Source organism: Pithys albifrons, chromosome 15, assembly GCF_047495875.1.
Source record: "Pithys albifrons albifrons isolate INPA30051 chromosome 15, PitAlb_v1, whole genome shotgun sequence".
NCBI classification, from domain to species: domain Eukaryota; kingdom Metazoa; phylum Chordata; class Aves; order Passeriformes; family Thamnophilidae; genus Pithys; species Pithys albifrons.
Window position 1 is genome coordinate 5,029,894 of NC_092472.1, and position 18,868 is coordinate 5,048,761.

The 18,868-nt window shown below is 42.1% G+C and overlaps 1 protein-coding gene across 2 annotated transcripts in view; it reads left to right on the forward strand.

The window, feature by feature from the left end:
• The window catches only part of SLIT3 (slit guidance ligand 3), a 495,956-nt gene that overhangs the window by 39,311 nt on the left and 437,777 nt on the right, over nucleotides 1–18,868 (forward strand). For both annotated transcript variants that reach the window (XM_071569998.1, XM_071569999.1), the window contains one exon: nucleotides 6,733–6,804. In XM_071569998.1, the coding sequence (XP_071426099.1) occupies nucleotides 6,733–6,804 (72 nt within the window). The remainder of the gene's footprint in view (nucleotides 1–6,732; nucleotides 6,805–18,868) is intronic.

Sequence of the window (18,868 nt, forward strand, 5' to 3'; positions counted from 1 at the left end):
GAGTGTCTCTTGGGAATGCAGAAGAGGGAAATTTCTCATGGAGTTGGTGGGCTCACTGTAACCTGGCAGAAAAGGGGGTCTGTGCTTTCTTTAATTCATTTCTTACTCAAAGTAAAACTGTTCTGTAGATGTAAGAACAAAATATGAAGCTAGAGATTCTGAAAATACTGAGTGCAATTGTATTTGGTCTGATCTGCTCATGTTTCTCAGATCCACTCTGAGGTGTATTTGTGCATCTTGTGTGTAAAAGAATGGGAGAAGTCAAGAAGGGTTGTGATTGCATCAAAGGTTTTTCAAACTTCCTAATTAACTGTAGAAGGAATGCATAGAACACTGAGATTTTAAATCATCTTTTAGCTGTTTATTTGAATTCTGAACCCTGAAATTCTTCTGAACTTTCTGGAGTCTTCCAATGGTGATAAAAGCCTTGAGGAGAGAGGAATAATTCTGCATGTGGGGGGTGTTGTTCTGCACGTTTATTCAAGTGTATTCTCCTTCATGATTTGCAGTGGCAAAGAATCTGGTCTAGGTTCCTCTTGAAAAAAAGATGAAAATGGTTGCAAGTTGAGCAGTGTTCTAGTTGTGCTTCATCTTGTTCTTCTCCATCAATGCTGGTCATACCTTTGGTACAGATTAGATTTCTTTTCTCTTTGCTGTTGTTGTGAGTGGAGCTCCATGAGACAACAGCACCTGAACTGAGTGTGACCCTTCCACGTGTGTGAACGTGGGGGATGCAGCTGAAGTTTCTTCCCCAGGAAAACATGACCTCTGCTTTAAAACCAAATTTTCCTATCACTATTGTGGTTATTTTACCCAACCAGAAGTTATCCAGAAGACAAGAAAAAGAATAAAGCAAAACCATAATAAATCTTAAAATAACCTTTGCAAAGTGAAGGTCTTTTCCTCCATTTGTTTCATAGAATGATCCCAGTCAAGGTCTTCAGTTTACCTCTAGGCTGGTAGGGCTGTTTCTTTCCAGCCTACAGTGGTTGTTTCTTACTCTGTGTTTTAATAGTCAGGGGAATCTTAATAGTTAAGTTTCTGTCCTATCCCAGCTTCAGACAGAGGAAGGAATATGATTAGCCTGGTTGGAGCCAGGAAGGTAGGAATTTCACAGTTAATAACTTCTCCATTGTTTTTGTAAGGGCCCTTGATACTGTGTGATTGACACCGAGGTTGTTTCCCTCCATCCCTTTGCCTTCAGGACACAGGAACCCCCACTTGGGCAGGAGGCTGAGGGAGGAAGGGGGAAACTGCCACTTGTTATATGTATGAGCCAAATATTTTTGGGAGGTGAGAGGGACTGTTTGTCCTGTGTTGAAAAGTGGGTTTGATGCTAAATGTGGCTGCTCTAAAGAAAACAATAATAAACCTGTGGACAGTGTTGCATGTATGGGACTTTTAAAGATCACAAATTCTAGAAATCTGCATTTGAATGATAAAGCCAGAAAATGCAGTTTGTAACATGACAGAACTGTGAAGTACAGACATTTATGTAATTTTAGATGAAAATAGAAGTCAGCATCCAAAATAACTAGAAGGAGCTAAAAGGGCTTACTTGGAGGCATGAGAGGGTACAGGAGTTGGGACAGAGGGGCTTTGGCTGAAATAAAGTGAGGAGGAAATCCTGGTATGTAGATATGCATATAGACACATCTACACATCTGTCTGCCTCTTGGCTGCAACTGTAATTATGAATATTTTGTGGTGGGCAGAGGTATGATGCATATATATAGTGTTATTAATATTATTGTCTATAATGCTACCCATTTTATAGAAGTGCTTCTCAAATACACTGGAATTTCACTCACTGACATTTAAATGCTGTATTCCTCTGTAAGGTGATTAGAAGAGTCAAATCACTGCCATGCCTGGTTCTATAGGAGGGATTGTGAAAGGATGAAACTGTCTTCTATCCAAATGTAAATCAACTTTAGATAGGTTTATACCCTAGACTGAATTTTGCAGTTTTCTAAGCAATCTTAGTTATTAAAAGGGTGCCAGTGATTTATAATAATTTCAGAAGGAGTGGTTCTTCATTTCCAGAGTGAATTCCTGCTTACAGAAGTCTGGACTCTTGGCATGTACCATTTACAGCTCTCTAAACACCTTCCAGCAGAACCACGGGGGAATATGAGCCCAGTGAGAGAGCACTGTCTAACATAGTGGCCTTCCTGGATGCCTTGGAGGTGACACATGGACACCTGGAATCCCACTGATGGCACAGCCAGAGCTCTTGTGTGCCTGGCCAACTTTTTGGTCACTTATGGGGACCTGGGGAGCAGAGTAACAAAACAGAACATGCCAAGTTCTATTTCCCATGCACAGGAGTGGTTAAAGTATTCTGGAAGTTGGAGGGAGTTGCAGTGTATGGAGATTGTTGACTGCACAGCCAGCATGTGTCTAATCAGACTTAATAAATTTGACTCAATGCAGGTATTGCCAGAGCTGATCTGGCTCCTGGAGAGCTTCTCTGCACAGTTCAGCTTCCAGGAGGCTTTATTAGTCTGGACTCCATGCTGTGCACACCCAGAGCTGCTCCTGCTCCAGCACTGGGGCCAATGTGTTCCGTGGCACTGGATGGTTATGCATCATCCTGCCCAGGGCTTCGGATTCCCGGAATGCTTCACAGGTCTTACAGCTGTAAAACATCCAGTTCCAAACACATGGGAGCCTGAGCAGCTGCCTTCTCCTCCAGCAGTCCCAGGGCAAGGAATGTGCAGCAGATCCTGCCTGGCTCTGGGCCCCAGAGCCCTCCATGGGTGCCCCTCGCTGCTGGATTGGTGCTGGGTGTGCACACGTGCTGGTTGCAGGCTGGATGTGCTTCTTGCACGAGGGGAAGAGGCAAATTCCAAGTTTATGTTGCACTGTGCTGAGTCCCACGTGGCATTCCCAGGTTGAACAGCCCCAGGGATTTAGTGTGACAACCAAAAAAAATTTGGCTGATTCTGCTCCTGAGAAAATTTCAGTGATACTTTTTGAATCCAGTCCACTGCTCAGACTCACAAAGCTGACATGTCCTCCCTTCACGATGTAACCAGTTACAGCTGCAAAAGTGGCTGGGATTCAAATTCAATCTCCAGGTATCTATGTCATCTTATTTCTATTTTAAGTCACTAATTTATAATCTCTATTTGTTAACAAAGTGCAGTCCCAAGAACAATGTCCACAAAATCATTTTGCAAGATTTTTACTCCTTTTATTCATGAACTTTCTGCAGACCTTCTTTATTTCCTTGCCACAATACTCAGGTTCACCATTTGCGAGGCACTTGCTGTGGAATCAGAAGCACTGCTGTAATTCCAGTGACATGCTGGGAACCATCCCACTGCATTTCTTCTGTGTTTGGCACTTCTTTGTCCAACTGGAGGAAACAGTGCTTAGAAATGACCATTCACAACATTTGGTCTTTTCATTAAATTACCTTTAAACAGGTCTATGTCTCTTTTTTGGAATTTAAAAACATTCTGTCTGGTGCTTTGATACTTCTGTATTGAGGACTTTCCTAATGGCCTTTCTCTCAAGCCCAGGAAGAGAAATAAGAGGTGTAATTGGGATTTTTTCCCAGGCTATGGGTGGCTTTCTGACACATAATAAATATAACCATGTTAATGTATCCTATGGCAAGTATGTCTGAGTTCTGTGAGGTGATCTAGTCTTATATTTCTGTGAGTATTGCAGTAGAAGTTATTTACAACTACAGTACAGTAGGTGATGTTCAAAAGAAACAAATCCCTGTTTGTTCCCTGAGTTCCACTGAGAATCAAACCATGAATAAAATTACTTTGGGCAGAAATTTCAGCTTGAAATAGATCTTAGGAAGTGGTGGAAGGTTGTTTGAAGAGTCCCATGGCTTGAACCAGTAACCATGGACTCTTCAAATGTTTGATGCTAATTTGCTTAGTTATCCATCCAGCAAGGGGAGGATGGTCCCCAGCACTGCTGCCTTAGTTTGGAATCAATCCTATGGGAGTCCAAGCAAAGCCTTGAGTTACTGACCTTTAGTGCTAGTGAAGAGCAGGTCATAATGTGAGCTTTGCAAAAGTGTCTTTGTGTGGATTTCACTTCATGTAAGGTTTGAAAGAAATCAATACTAAGGGACTGTTAGGATGAAATCTTAAAAGGCTTAGGACAGTTTAAAAGGGCTGCTTGTTCCATGACAGGTAGGGTAGTGTTGGCCCAGATAAATAACAGGAAATAATTTTAAATCTGGATTGATATGATAGTAAGTTAGGGAAAGAAATTAGGTGGTAGGGTTTTTCCCCCTCTAAGTGGTTCATGCCACTGTGAGTTGTAAATGTTTGACTTCTGAGGCTGCAAATGTTCTAACCTTGAAAACACAATTTTTTGTTCCTGCAGGTATTGTCTGCTTGGTGGAGTGAAACCTCCTCTTCTAGAACCTTAATCTGATTTTGATTAGTTTCTTTGGCTTAAAGCAATATGCAGAAACTCAGCATTTGTGATGTCCTTGCAAGTAAAGGAAAAATTACTCTTAAAACCTATTCCTTGGATGTTGCTTTGAGATAAGTGAGATGACTTTGGGTTGACAGTGGGCAATTGTGTGTATGTTGTGAGATCTGAAATAACAGTCAGACACAGGAATAATTGTTTGACAATATGTGGAATAGATTCATTTCACTCATAGGCATTTTTGTTCTGATTAAGTAAGTTGAGTATGTTTAGTGTTTCCCAATAGCTCGTGGCAGTCTTGGGGAGTGAGGATGGAGCTGAGGAGTGTAAGTCCTGTATTATCAGAAGTGTTTTTTTCCTTATATTTTGTCCTGTTATCCAGAAGATAAACATGCTTAACAGAAATAATGAATTTAATGAGGGTTAAGTAGAACATTACTATCAACCTTGAATTAAAGAAGATTTGGTTGACTTAAGTATGAAACTGTGAAATGTCACGTGGGTGTAAGAGAATCCAGTTTGTCGTTCCATGTCCTTTCCCAAATGCAGATTAGAGCTTAGTATGTCCCACGTTCCTGTTTAGTGTTTCATTTACTGGTTTGTTTGTTTATCTCAGCAGTGTAATTGGGAAGTTGGTAAAAGGGCTAGGACATACCCAGTGTTTGCCTGTGCTGAAGTCAGCATGTGGTGTGTGTGCTGAGGAGGGCTCGGGCTCGGGGAGCAGCACTGCAGAAACAGCCTTTGATCTGCTCTAGGTGTCAGAAAGAGAAGTTAATACTCCTTTCTCCATCAACCCTTTATCTGCAAGACACATTCATATGGTAGCCATGTGGAATCTCTGCCATATGAAACCCCACAACATTAGTTTGATCTTCTGAGGAAGGGCTTTCAAGTCCAAAAAGTCTTGAATTCTGATAGTGAAATTACTCAGCGTGCAGGAAAACTGGAAACCAGATACCGGGTGCAAAGAAGTAGCAGTGGGTTTATAAAAGTTCCTGGTGTCTTTTGGTGATCAAAACTTCAGCAAAAAAATAGATCTGCTATCCAAGTTAACTTGTAAGGTGGATCAGGAAGGAATGGGGGTTGCAACAGGCTTATAAAAGAACTTGCTGGAGTCAGGGAACAGGGAGCTGTGTGCAATTCATAGAATCATAGAATGGATTGGGTTGGAAAAGCCCTCCAAGATCATCGAGTCCAACTCTTGGTCCAACTCCAGTCCCTTTACCAGATCATGGCACTCAGTGCCACGGCCAAGCTCAGTTGAAAAACCTCCAGCGATGGGGAATCCACCCCCTCTCTGGGCAGCCCATTCCAATGCCTGAGCACTCTCTCTGCAAAGAATTTTTTTCTGATATCCAACTTCAATTTCCCCTGGCAGAGCTTGAGCCCATCGTGCCCCCTTGTCCTATTGCTGAGTGCCTGGGAGAAGAGACCAACCCCCACCTGGCTACAACTTCCCTTCAGGCAGTTCCAGATAGTGCTGAGGTCACCTCTGAGCCTCCTCTTCTCCAGGCTAAACACCCCCAGCTCCCTCAGCCTCTCCCCACAGCACTTGTGCTCCAGTCCCTTCTCCAGCCTCGTTGCTCTTCTCTGGCCCCACTCCAGCCCCTCAATCTCTTTCCTGAACTGGGGGGCCCAATTAGTTCAGGTCAACTTCATTAGGCTAAAACAAGTGACTGTTTTTATTGTCAAACTACAGAAAAAGGGTTGAAGAAAGAGCTTGTGTCTTACAAGTAGAACTGCTTTTAGATTTCCCAGGGCTGTCACGCCTCTCAGGGAGAGGAGGCTCACACTTTTTATAGCCACTAAGCTGGAAGAGCTTGTAACAGTTGTGTTCTGAAAACTGGCAACTTGTCATCAGTGTAAAGCTTTTCATGGGGAATGAGTAAAAGGGACAAATGTATAAACATTAATCTGTTCTCTGAAATGTTTCTGGAAGAACCTCCAAGATTAATATTCTATTTCAAGTCACCATATATTGGTCTGGTTCCCCATATGTTCTTATGTTCCACAACAGTGCTCATGTTTTCAAAGTGAAGTTTCAAAAAATTCTTAAAAAAAAAGAATTGTATGTAGCAGAAATAATAGCTAAACTGGGAATAATCCTGGTTGGTCAAGGAACTGATTTTATTGTGTCTTTATTTGTAAAGGAGAGAGAAAATGCAGGTACCTGCTGGAGTAACATGCACAGTGTGTCCTGTGCAGAGTTCACACCATGAAGTTCACCACAACGGGAGCTTCATGTGTTGGATGTATAATGCAATAAACTTCTTAAACTAGGAGCTAATCTATCTTTTTTTTATTCCAATTGTAACTGTTTAGGCGTTTGAACAAGAATAAATTGCAAGTCCTCCCAGAGCTGCTTTTCCAGAACACCCAGAAGTTAACCAGACTGTAAGTATAAATTGATTTATTTTCCATTGTATGTTCCTTGCTGTACGGATTTGCACCATTGTGTTTGGACTGTGGGGAGAGTTTTAATTTTTGTGATGTCCAAGTGCTCCTTGCTAAGGGTTTTTTAAGGGATGTGTTATGTTTGCATGAGTGTAGTGGTTATTTGGTAGAGCATGAATATCAGAGGGAAGAGAAACCACAAAATGATTCTGTTCCTCATATATTCACCATGGTGATGTCAAGGTGACTCATTTTTGACTCTTTACGAAGACTTACAGGAACCATGAAAAGTGGCAGCTTCTCATATCCAATACAGTCTATATGTCCACAAAGAGAGATTGCATATTCTTATTTAAAAATAACACATATAAATAATTTTTAGCTTTAAAAATTATCTTTTTAAATATGTCAAGGCAGACCAGCAAAGTTCTTGGCTGTTGTCAGTCAGGCAGATGAGGAAATATGGAGAGGTAAAGAATTCTTTTCCTTTGAAATATAAAAACTGTGCTGTAAGATGTTTGGATGGTATCAAGGCCCATTTCAACAGCAAGAGCTTGGAATTTTTTTTTTTTTTGGTGGCTGAGGGTGGTGTTAGAACAATGACTGGATGATTTATAAAACATATTTAAAAAAAAAGTGTATGAAAATAAAATGGATGATCAAGTGCCTGCACAGTTACTATCAAGAAAAGAATCCTCTGCCTTTTTAAAGGAGTAGTAAAAAGCTGTTTGAAATCTCTCTCTGAATCCTGCCAAAGTTAAATTCATGATCCAGGCTGGCTTTTTGAAAGGTGTTTTATATGGGAAAACTGTTCTTTAAATGCTTGGGTTTGTGTGCAGAAGATCAGATACCAAGACTTGTGATTTGATCAGTGAAACTATGAAGTTCCTACATGATGGTTGACAAGTCTCTCCATTCCTGTGGTTTCTGTCACTGTTTAATCCCTCCATCTGCATCCAAACAAACCATTTAGGCAGCACAGTGAATTCTGCATCCTGTGGAAATACAGCCCAGTGGTGATGGTGCAGATCAATTCTGGAATCAGGTGACCATGTAAAGCTGCAGGATCTTTGCTGGTGTTTAAAAGAGGCAGGTTGGACAGTGCTGTGAGAGAGTGATATTTGTACACTATGGAGAATTTCTGCAATGAACTTTCGGTGTTGTCCACACTTGCTCATGAAAAACTGTAAGAATAAGTCAATGACATTGTTCTGCAGATTTAAAAATGTTATAAAAATGTATATAATTATAAGTTATAGATGTTTTTTAGCCTTAAAATCATTGCAAAATCTTTGTTGGGCTTGTTTTGCAAGCTGTGTTGTGACTGTTGAGTGCCCTAAAATATATTTGCTCAATGGCTTTGCTTGGGCTGAGTGGTTTGGTTGTATTTTCTAATGTTCTTTTCATGGTTTTGAAATGTACCTTGAAACTCCTGAGTATAAAGTTGAGCTGGTATTCACTTTCAGATACCTTTGTCTGGTCTCTGGAAGGTGCCAGTTGTGTTGGTTTCTTAGAAAAGTGGATTCATGTGGGTTGGTTGTCTGCGGAAATGGTAATGCTTTCAAGATAAAAAATCTTAGAGAATTTACCCGTATCACTACAAATTCCATTCTGAAAATTGCTCTGTGAGTGGTTGCTTTGTATGTGGCTGTCATGAAGCTGAAAGAACTTTTGGTAATTTGAGGTTTGGATGGAAAGTTGTTGATAATTTGTACCTCGCACAAAGTGAAAATAGTTGGGTTTTTCAATACCAGAGAGTGTATTTTTTAGTAGATTGTGATATATTATGGTCCTTAACAGCAAGGATAATCATTTTGCTTTTAGAATATAAAGATTGTAATGAAATTACCTAGACTAAGATGATGAATCTGAGTGCTGTGTTGTGTAATGCCTCCCCACGGGCACTGTCGGAACATTTGTCTTTATTCCCTGACAGTCACTCCAAGTCCTGCTTGCTGTTTAATAGTGCATTAGATGGATCACCCTAACACTGTTTGTCAGAAGAAACTGGCTTTTTCTTTTGAAGGCACAAGTGTAGTATAAATATAGTGTGTATTTGAAGTAAATAAATCTTAGCTAAGTGAACTGTTAGAGTTCCAAGCGTGGTTTGGTTCTGTGTTTTGCAGTCGCAGGATAAAAATGAGAATTTTTCTTCCTACTGTAATTTGTAAAAATATCCACAGGTACACATATATATGGTTGCTTTCTCTTGTTTTGTGTTACTCTCCTGGTCCTACTGCTGGTACAGTCAGAGTTGTTCTTTGTGCTCTGACCTGTCTGAAATCCAGCAGTGCCACTGGGCACAGCAGGGTAAGAGAAGAGGCTTGGAGCTTGCATTGCTCTCCCCAGCTGCTCAGAGCCAGCCTTCCAGGAAGAAAGCAGAGCTGAGAAAGGGGAGAAAAGCAGTGAAACAAAGATGGCTAAGAAATACTGGTGCAGGGGTGATGGAGATTCTGTGCAATTTATGAGGAGTGAATGAAACTGAGCTTTAAAAAGTGTCGATGATGCTGATTTGGCTTTAATTTTCCATGGTATAGCTCTATTATTTCTGCTGGTGTCTTGACTCTGGCTTGCTCAGCTGTTAGTGTGTAGGACACTGCTTCTTGTCAGGTGTTTGAAAAGCTGGAGAGCAGCCCTGTTTGGTGGTGTTGGGTTCCTGTGCTGTTCCACATGCTCATGGCTTGGGGCAGCAGTGCTGCTGTCCCTGCTGGATTCCTTGGGTGCCATCCCTGGCTCAGGGCACAGGGCACTTCCACTGAATCCCAGCCTTTCTGCTCACTGATGAACTTAGAATGCTTCTCACATCACAACCCCTTCCTCAACCTTCACTTCACCTCCAGGTACCTTTGTCTTTTTTCCTCCAAGCCTCTCCCAAAATGCTGAGCTTCAGGATATCCTGGTATCTTTTACAGTGCTGGCCAGGCTTGGTTGTCACATCTGGTTGTGATTAGAAGCAGGAATATATATAGTGAAATAAACCTTAAGTGGAATGTGAAACGTCCCACAAAACGAGATTCTCATAAGGTTTTGAGCCTTTTCTTCTAGAAGGATTGGCTTGGAGACTCATGGATTTTGTTTGCTTTGGTTTAGATAAGAGTTTTAAGTTTAAGTTGGATGAACCCTTGCTTGGATTCCCTGGTGGAAAAGTTTCTCATTGCTCTGTTGCCTTGACTGCTTGTGTTTTAAAGCTTCTTAACTCTTCTATCTGGGATAATTATGTAATAATTCAAATTGCAGGCACTTTTAATGAGAAACCTGAATCAAGGAAAAGGCATTTTTAATAAATTGAGTATTAGAAACAAGAAAACTTTTTTATTATTGTTTCAGATATTTACTGATATCTAGCCATAAAGGAAAAGGTATTAACACAAGTGATGAAATGTGGAGAAAAAGTACAGTAAAATGAAACATGCAATTCAACAGTTATAAAATCAGGTTTGGATTCCAAGGTAATTATTCTCTAATATCCAAAAACAACTCATGAAATTTGTTGGCAAAGTTTGTAAACAAGGCTTTGGGAGTGCTGGAATCCTGGGTTTCCTTGGTGTGCACAGCGGGTGTATAAAAGGTTTGTAGTGCATCTGCTTTTCACTAAAAACTGTGCTAGTGGTCCATGAGATACTTATTTATCTTTAAAAAAAAACAAAAGGGGAGGAAAGCCCAGTGCCCCACAAACAGCCTGTCATGCAGGAATATATTTATTTCCCTGTTGAAGCCTCCATACCTCAGCCCAGCTGCTGAGTAGTCAAGGTAAAGTTCCAACTTGTGGGTGAAAAAAACCCCTCCTGAAAGTGCTCTACACTCAAGTCTTGCAATGATAACTCCACCAAATTTATAGTCATGGACCATTTGTTGGGTCTATTCACTTTTAATGAACTGTCTTAGTTGTCACTTGACTAAACAAACCAGGCTCTGTGTCGGAGGAGACCAGCAGGACGAGGAGTTTATCAAGTGGCAACGATATTATAAATGTTGGGTGGATGAGGATGTGGAGATCCAGGATCCCAGGGAACCCATGCAGCAGCTGAATCGGGACTATGGGGGTTTTAGAAGTTACATGGATATGTCCCCAGTTTGAATGTTAAATTCCTAATATGGCTACCTTATTCATTTTCCCTTAGTCATTCCCTATCCAAGTTTCTTCTTCCCACAACCCTCTAGGGCATTTTCCCGCCAATCAGTCCTTGATTGGTCCCAGTTTGGTGCAGTGCACCAGTTTCCCTATGTGGTTATGTTTGAACCCTGTTCTCCCATTGGTTCCTTCTTTGCTCCTCCCCTTAACTTGCACGTCACCCAATGAGATGCGTCGCTCCTCCCCATCTCCTCCCATTACTCCGCCCAAGTTCTAGAAAGCCCCAGGCTACCCTATATAAGTCCGGGCACACCAATAAACTTGCTTCTCCTCGTGGACTCTCGGCTTGTGTGGACTCCTTCCCTCGGGGGTGGTTGCTGGGCTGAGAGCGGGAGGAGCTGCCCTAAGCTTCCAAGAAACCTGATCCTAGGGAGCTCTTGGAGCTGCCTTCCTAGCCTGGCTCCTGGAAGCAGAATCCTTCCACTGTATCAGTGGACCTTTTACCAGCTGCTGATAGCTCTGGAAACTCAGATACTGAGATTTGATATCAAAGTCTTAGGTTAGTGGAAGCGTCTATTAAACTCTGAAATAAAGTGTTTACTTTTTTGAGTAGTATCAGAATTTAGATTTCATATCAAGGCTGGGCACTGGAGTGTGGGAGCAGAGCCCTGTGACAATGAACTCTGGGACAAAGTGGGTTCATGGCTGTGTGTGCAGAATACTTTGAGATTGTCATGGTGTTTAAACTTTGTAGTTATGGTGTCCCTATGTTTTATCATATTCATCTATAATTATTTCCAAAGCAGGCTAAAGCAGCAAGACCAACACAATGGAGATATTGTAGACATGTAATTTACTTCAATAAAATGGAATGAACTCTAGTATCAGGTACAGCTACTGTGTAATAAGTTGCTTGTTTTTAACACAATGTCAGTATTTGTAGCTCTGTGAGATTTGCCAAAGCTGGATCAGTGGGATGCTTATGTCTTGTGTGGTGGAATATTTGGAAAGTTGATTGATGGATGGGTAAAATAGTGAGTAAGTGCTTGTAGCATTTGATACAAATCTGTGAGAGGCCTTAAAAGGAGGCACTATCCAATTTTAGCAGAATCCCAGAGTGGTTGTGGTTGTGTGCTGGGGTCACCCTGGCTCGGTGCTGGTGCCCACCAAAGCTGCTCCTCAAATTAAAGTCTCCCAGGGAGATGTTAGTGCCCATCAGTGATTGTTTTGCTTTTTCAACTGCTACTCACCCATTAATTGAATCACTGAAACAAATTGGAAAGTGAAACACGTCACTTTTCCTTTAAGGTAATGAATTGTCACAAATTATCTGGCATCTGCCTCCTGCAGAATGGCTGCTTTTGGAAGCACCAGAGAGGGCAGCATGTGGAACTCTAACTCGCAGTGATCTACTGTCATTTGTAATGAAATTTAATCTGATTACATTTAATTGCCTTTTCAAATGTTTTCTTCCTGAAAGAAGAAAAATTGATCTTCCTGAAATAAGAAAAATGCAGTGTGTGTTTTGTGGCCACAGCTCTGCATTGTGATGGATCATTTAAGACTTCCAGTTCAGTGTGCAGCAAATGCTCATTATGGCTAATAAGGTGTGTGTGTGCTGTAAAAGAGGCACATAAGGAAATGTGTGTATGGTATCTGGAAAAGCACCAGAAAACATGGAATATGGTTGTTGCTGGTAACTTTAAGGGTAGATTAGAAGCAAGAAAGCACATCTGCACCAACATACCCCAAATATACCAAATGTTGCTGGAGGCTTTTCAGGCAAAGTTTTATTATCTAATAATACCTTCATTGCTCAGTTTTTCTTCTTGAGCCAGGTGTTAAAACCACATTAGAACTGCCTAGAAACAATTCTTTATCCCATAATTAATATTTTTTGGAGATATCAGTGCGAAATGTGTATTACTGTTTGGATGTGCACACTTCAAAGTGATAAACTTATTATTACTGAAAACCTGTGTAGTGTCTTTGATTGTTAATCATATTGGCTTTTAGTTTTATTTTTATGCATTTACTCTTTGCTATCTCTTTTTTTGACTATTTCCTTATGGGTACTGTTTGTGCAGTGTGTGTGTTTGATTTTGGGTAAGTGGTGTCCATGGGTGGTTCCAGTTGCTCCCACTAGGAATTATTTAGTTCCTGCTTCACTTATAAGGCTGCCCTGCTTAAAAATAGATATCCAGGTTTTCCTCCTTCCCTGTGTGACAGTGGTGCTGCTGTCAGGATTTGGGCTGGGTAACTCAGTGTCTCCTGGATGAGTGTAATGTGGATTAGATTTTCCCAATGTCTGCTTCCCTCTGAGTGCATTTGCACCAATGTCTGCTTTCCTCTGAGTGCATTTGCACCAATGTCTGCTTCCCTCTGAGTGCATTTGCACCAATGTCTGCTTTCCTCTGAGTGCATTTGCACCAATGTCTGCTTCCCTCTGAGTGCATTTGCACCAAGGTCTGCTTTCCTCTGAGTGCATTTGCACCAATGTCTGCTTCCCTCTGAGTGCATTTGCACCAAGGTCTGCTTCCCTCTGAGTGCATTTGCACCAATGTCTGCTTTCCTCTGAGTGCATTTGCACCAATGTCTGCTTTCCTCTGAGTGCATTTGTACCAAGGTCTGCTTTCCTCTGAGTGCATTTGCACCAAGATCTGCTTTCCTCTGAGTGCCTTTAGAAGAGGTTTATTGTAGCCAGGGGTTGTTGCACATGGCTATGGTTTGCCAAGGATTTGCTGCTGAAAGCCTTACTAGAAGTGTCTCTTGTAACCTCCTTCTCAGCCTGATCCTCAGCAGGCTCAAAATATCAAATCATGACTCCTGATCAAATTCAGACTCTTTTATCTTGGGGATGGCATCAGGAGCTGTGTTTGGAAAAGCAATCAGACCATAAATTTTCGTAGTGTCCTCTTTATTTCTCTGTTTGTTCTCTTTCTAGAAAGAAAGCTCTCCCAGATTGCTGCCTCAGAGCTCCATTATCATTTCCCACTCGAGCAGGATCCTGACAATTCAATTGTTCCTGGGGTTTGAGTTACGGTGTTGCCATGACAAAATAGCATGGGCTTGTAACAGGGTGTTTTTGTGGTTTTAGCCACATCCAATAATGGTAGTTTTACTGTGTATAGATCACAGCAGGTCTTTTAGAAGACAGTAAATAATTACAGTAAGTGTTTGCTGGTCTCTAGGGTGCACTTCTGGCTGGAGAAAGATGTGCATTAGGTCAGAAGCTTGTGCTGCAGATAGCTGGATGACATTCCCACCATTTATCAAGCTGAAGGCATTCCAGGTCTTTGTTTGACCTCTGGTTGTAAATAACATATGTTTCCATATTTTTCTTTTAATACAAATACCAGTTTTATTTGAAGAGTCTAAGGAATTTTTTTCCAAATTAGTGAAGAAGAATAATTTTAAAAATATGATAAAAGATTTATTATTATTATTATTGTGAGAATAGAAAACAAAGGAAAAAATGTTGAAAAGCCAGAAGACTTCCTCCTCAGTGCTGCTTTTCCCACGTGTAAAATTGGTTATTTAAAATGATAGTGTGCAGATGTCTTGTTTCCTCTCTTAGGGGAAAGAGGCACGATTGGGAAAGAAAGGGTGTCCTTTGCAAAAATTGCTGCTGGGTTTTAGTGGCATCTTTCTTCTGAAAAGGTTCCTATTGCCAACTTCTGTGATCAGGTCATCTTATTACAAAGCTATTTAAGAGAGTTTGTGGCAAAGGATTATCCATTTCCAGAAGGAATGCCACACATGCAGCTTAAGCAGAAATCTGCTTTGGAAAGAAGTTGGGTTTACTCTGTTAGCCGAGTAATTACTGCCTTGCACTTCTCCTGTTTTTTTTGCTATGCTATTTCAAAGGTGCTCTTTTCATTTATGTTCAGCTCAAGAAATCAGGAGGTTCCTGATTTGTGGGATGAATTTGCCACTTTGTTATTTGACAGTTATTTGGTAGCTTTAACCATGTTGCTGGTGTCCATTTTCCTGAATGTTGGCATTTTTAAAGCACTCTCAAATATATTCTAGTTTCAAATCATGTGGTTTGGAGATAACATATTAAAAATTATTATAGTGGTGTTGCCTTCTCAACACAATCCTGAATTGGAAAACACTTAGTTAATTTTACTGACACAAATAGTAGCCTTTTAAAATTACTAAGTCCAGGCTCGGACTTTGCATCAACAGAGCTGTTGTAAATGGTTTCTGATGTGTCTTAAAATTTGTCTTATTCTTATTATCAGACGAGGAATATTGATAAATTCAGTATGTAGTCTATCCAACTAGACATTAATCCCCATTAGAGTTCATTCTTTTCTCCCCATTCTGGAGATGCTTAGCAAAATGAGGCTTTCCTGAGTGCCCACAGCCAGTTTTGTTGCTCTGAGTTACAGCAAAGCAGCTGGATTGGACTCCAGGGTTGGTCATCACCCACAGAGCTGGGGATGTGCCTTCTGAGGGTGGCCCTGTGTGCTCTGCACTTCTGACATGTGCCCTCATTAACTGGCCTCAACTTCTGTGCTCAGTGACAAGTTAAAAGAGGGGAAAACACAGTGACTCAGCTTCTGGTTGTGGTGGTTTCACATGACTGAGAGCTAATCCAGATTTCTCAGAACACACTAATTTTGGGTGGGCATTGTTGCCTTGCCATTTTAGAATCATAGAATCAATTGTGTTGGAAAAGACCTCTGAGATCATCAAGTCCAACCCTTGGGCCAACTCCAGTCCCTTTACCAGATCATGGCACTCAGTGCCACAGCCAAGCTCAGCTGAAAAACCTCCAGGGATGGGGAATCCACCCCCTCTCTGGGCAGCCCATTCCAATGCCTGAGCACTCTCTCTGCAAAGAATTTGTTTCTGATCTCCAGCGTCAATTTCCCCTGGCAGAGCTTGAGCCCATCGTGCCCCCTTGTCCTATTGCTGAGTGCCTGGGAGAAGAGACCAACCCCCACCTGGCCAGAACTTCCCTTCAGGCAGTTCCAGACAGTGCTGAGGTCACCTCTGAGCCTCCTCTTCTCCAGGCTAAACACCCCCAGCTCCCTCAGCCTCTCCCCACAGCACTTGTGCTCCAGTCCCTTCTCCAGCCTCGTTGCTCTTCTCTGGCCCCGCTCCAGCCCCTCAATCTCTTTCCTCAACTGAGGGGCCCAGAACTGAACACAACACTCAAGGTGTGGCCTCCCCAGTGCAGAGTCCAGGGGAAGGGTCACTGCCCTGGGCCTGCTGGCCACGCTAGTTTGGATCCAGGCCAGGATCCCCTTGGCCTTCTTGGCCACCTGGGCACACTGGTGGCTCCTGTTGAGCTTCCTGTCCCTCAGTCCCCCCAGGTCCCTCTGCCTGGCTGCTCTCCAGCCACTCTGTGCCCAGCTTGGAGCGCTGCAGGGGGGTGGGGTGGTCAAAGGGCAGGACCTGCACTTGGCCTTGTTGAACTTCATCCCATTGGAATCAGCCCATCTCTCAAGTCTATCCAGATCCCTCTGCAGAGCCCTCCTGCCTTCCAGCATTAGCCTTCAGAACTCTGGGGTTTTGCTGCTGTTACAGCAGTTCAGGTGCTGTATCTCCCTAGAGTGTCATGTTCTGGTCCCTCTGGTTGAGCTGTGCTGAGGGTGAGGGTGGGAAGCTGCTCCTCCCAGTGGTCTCTGCATGGTGGGTTGGTCTTTGGTCCTCAGGGGCTGCTTTTGTTAAGCTCGCAGAGGATTGAGTGGCTGTGGAGGCTGCAGCTGGAGATGAATTAGGTTCTATCCCAGGTATGTGATTACTGTAGGGATCCTGACCTGATGGTTTATGGGCAGTTTCTCTGCCGGAAACTGGATAACCCTGTTATAGTCTGACTCTGCAGCTCCCAGTTTGTCAGAGGCAGATTTACTGCCCTTGCTTTGTAAAGTGGCTCTTTGGCCTCGCAGTTAGAGCTAGTCTGGGAATGTCAGCACTTCAGGGGGTACCTGCACAGAAGGGATTGCTTTTCTTGTTTAAAAACTTCCTTTAGTCAGTTAATTTATATGGGAGTGTTTTCTACCTTTCCCCATCGGCTGTACATGGAGAGGAGCTGGAAGTATTTTGCTGAGTGCTCAGTCAGTGCTCTGGGGGTGCTGGGGCCCTGTCCATGGTTAGAAGGAACAGTGGGAAATCCACTTGTAAATTGGCATTACTGCAATCAGGAGAAAATGCAGAATGAGTGGAGCTGGTTGGTTGGTGTGTTTTGGTTTGGTGTGGTTTTTGCTGTTGTTTATTGTTTTGGGGTTTTTTTGTCTTTTTTCCCCTGGTGTACAGGAGACTAGAATTGAAGCATTTGACATTAGTTTCACATTGAGACCATTTCCTTACACAAAGTGAATGTAGGAACAGATTGAACTGGTGACCTGAAGCACAGACATCTCATCAGCACAACAGGAAAAATATCATAATGATAATGTAAATATTTCTGTTGCTTGCCATAATAGACTGTCATCCTGAAGCCAAGGATGAGTTTACATTCATGGTCTTGTAAAAGTCCTTTCAAATACTTTAGAAATATTTTGCAGATAATGAGAATTTGTTTTAGTGTGTCAGTGGGTAATAGAAGTAAGGGGACATGATCATTGGTGTAGAGATACTAATGAGGGTTAAATTGTAAGTGCTGCACATGAAGTCTTGATTTTAAACAGCATCTTCAAAAGCAAAAGGCCATTTCTCTTCACCAGTTTTCTGGCATCCAGGTCTCCTACTGTCTGTTTCATGGCAGCAGAACTCAGCTTCACCTGCAGGGACTTATTTGCCAGTCACAGTGCCCCTTGAGTTAAGGGTTTGGTGGGTAAAATGATGCAAGGCCAAATGCTTCCTTGTTTTAATTCTCCTTTGGTTTTCCTCTAGAACTCTGTAATGTGTACAATGGGAAGCTTGAGCCAGGCTTTCTGGAGCCTTTCCCTGTGTTTCACAGGGGTAATAGGGCATGCCTGTTTAAAGGACTTCAGACACTCTGAGGTCACCAAAACAAATGTTGCTATTACTTTTAAATGCACTACGTTTGCTTTTGAAATCCAGTCATAAATGCTGCAGGATTTCATTATGATTCCAGTCCCTCTCAGATGAGAGAAGCCGTGGGATTGCAGCCTGAGGCAAATGTGTGCCTGTCAAAGGGTCAGTGTGGAGCTGAACCACGAGGGGGTTGATCTGGAGCCTGATGGTTTCATGTCCCCAGTGCAGTCTGCACTGAAAACTCACAGGGGGAGAAACGGCTCTGGAACCAAAATGAAAATGACCCGTGTAAGGCATCCAATGTTACAGTGCTGCAAGAACAGATTGGCAAGGGCAGTTTCTTATCATCTTTCTCTTGTGACTAAGGCAAGGATGTTGTACAAGGTGTGCCTTTGAGCTGCCTTTATTTCTTCATGTAACACACTGAAAACAAAGGCTTGTGGCACCCTGTGTTATACAAAGGCCATGAGCTGATTTTGTGTTTCCCTTATACACTACTTTGATACTTAGTGAGATTATTCAAATGTACAGTGACTGCTGCTGATGAAGTTGGAGGTTTTCTACAATGAAAATGCAAATACTACTCAGAAAATTAACTGAAGCATATTTGAAATGAAGTACCTGCCTCTTGCTTCTTTGCTCTGTAAAGTCCCCGATGGGCTGTTACTAAAGATATATCTATGAAAGATCCTCTTCAGGAAACAGCTGATAAGAATTTATTTCATTCCTATTGATGTATGAAGGAATGTTAAATTTAATGTTTTGAGTGGTTTATCTGCAAGGTACAACACTGGTGCTTAGTGAACTGTCAGGGGGAAAATGCTGACAAGACATCCAGTAGGAAACTAAATGTGAGACTTACACAGTTGGTTACCTCTATTGAAAGAATCATCCATGTCCTACCACGCAGGCACAGGGCTAGAACTCCCTGTTAATTGTGATAATCATCCCTGGGTCACTGTCCTTTCTGTCTGAAGAAGGTGCTGAGTGCACTGGGACATTATCAGTCTCTGAGCCCTAAACTTTTTTTTTACAACT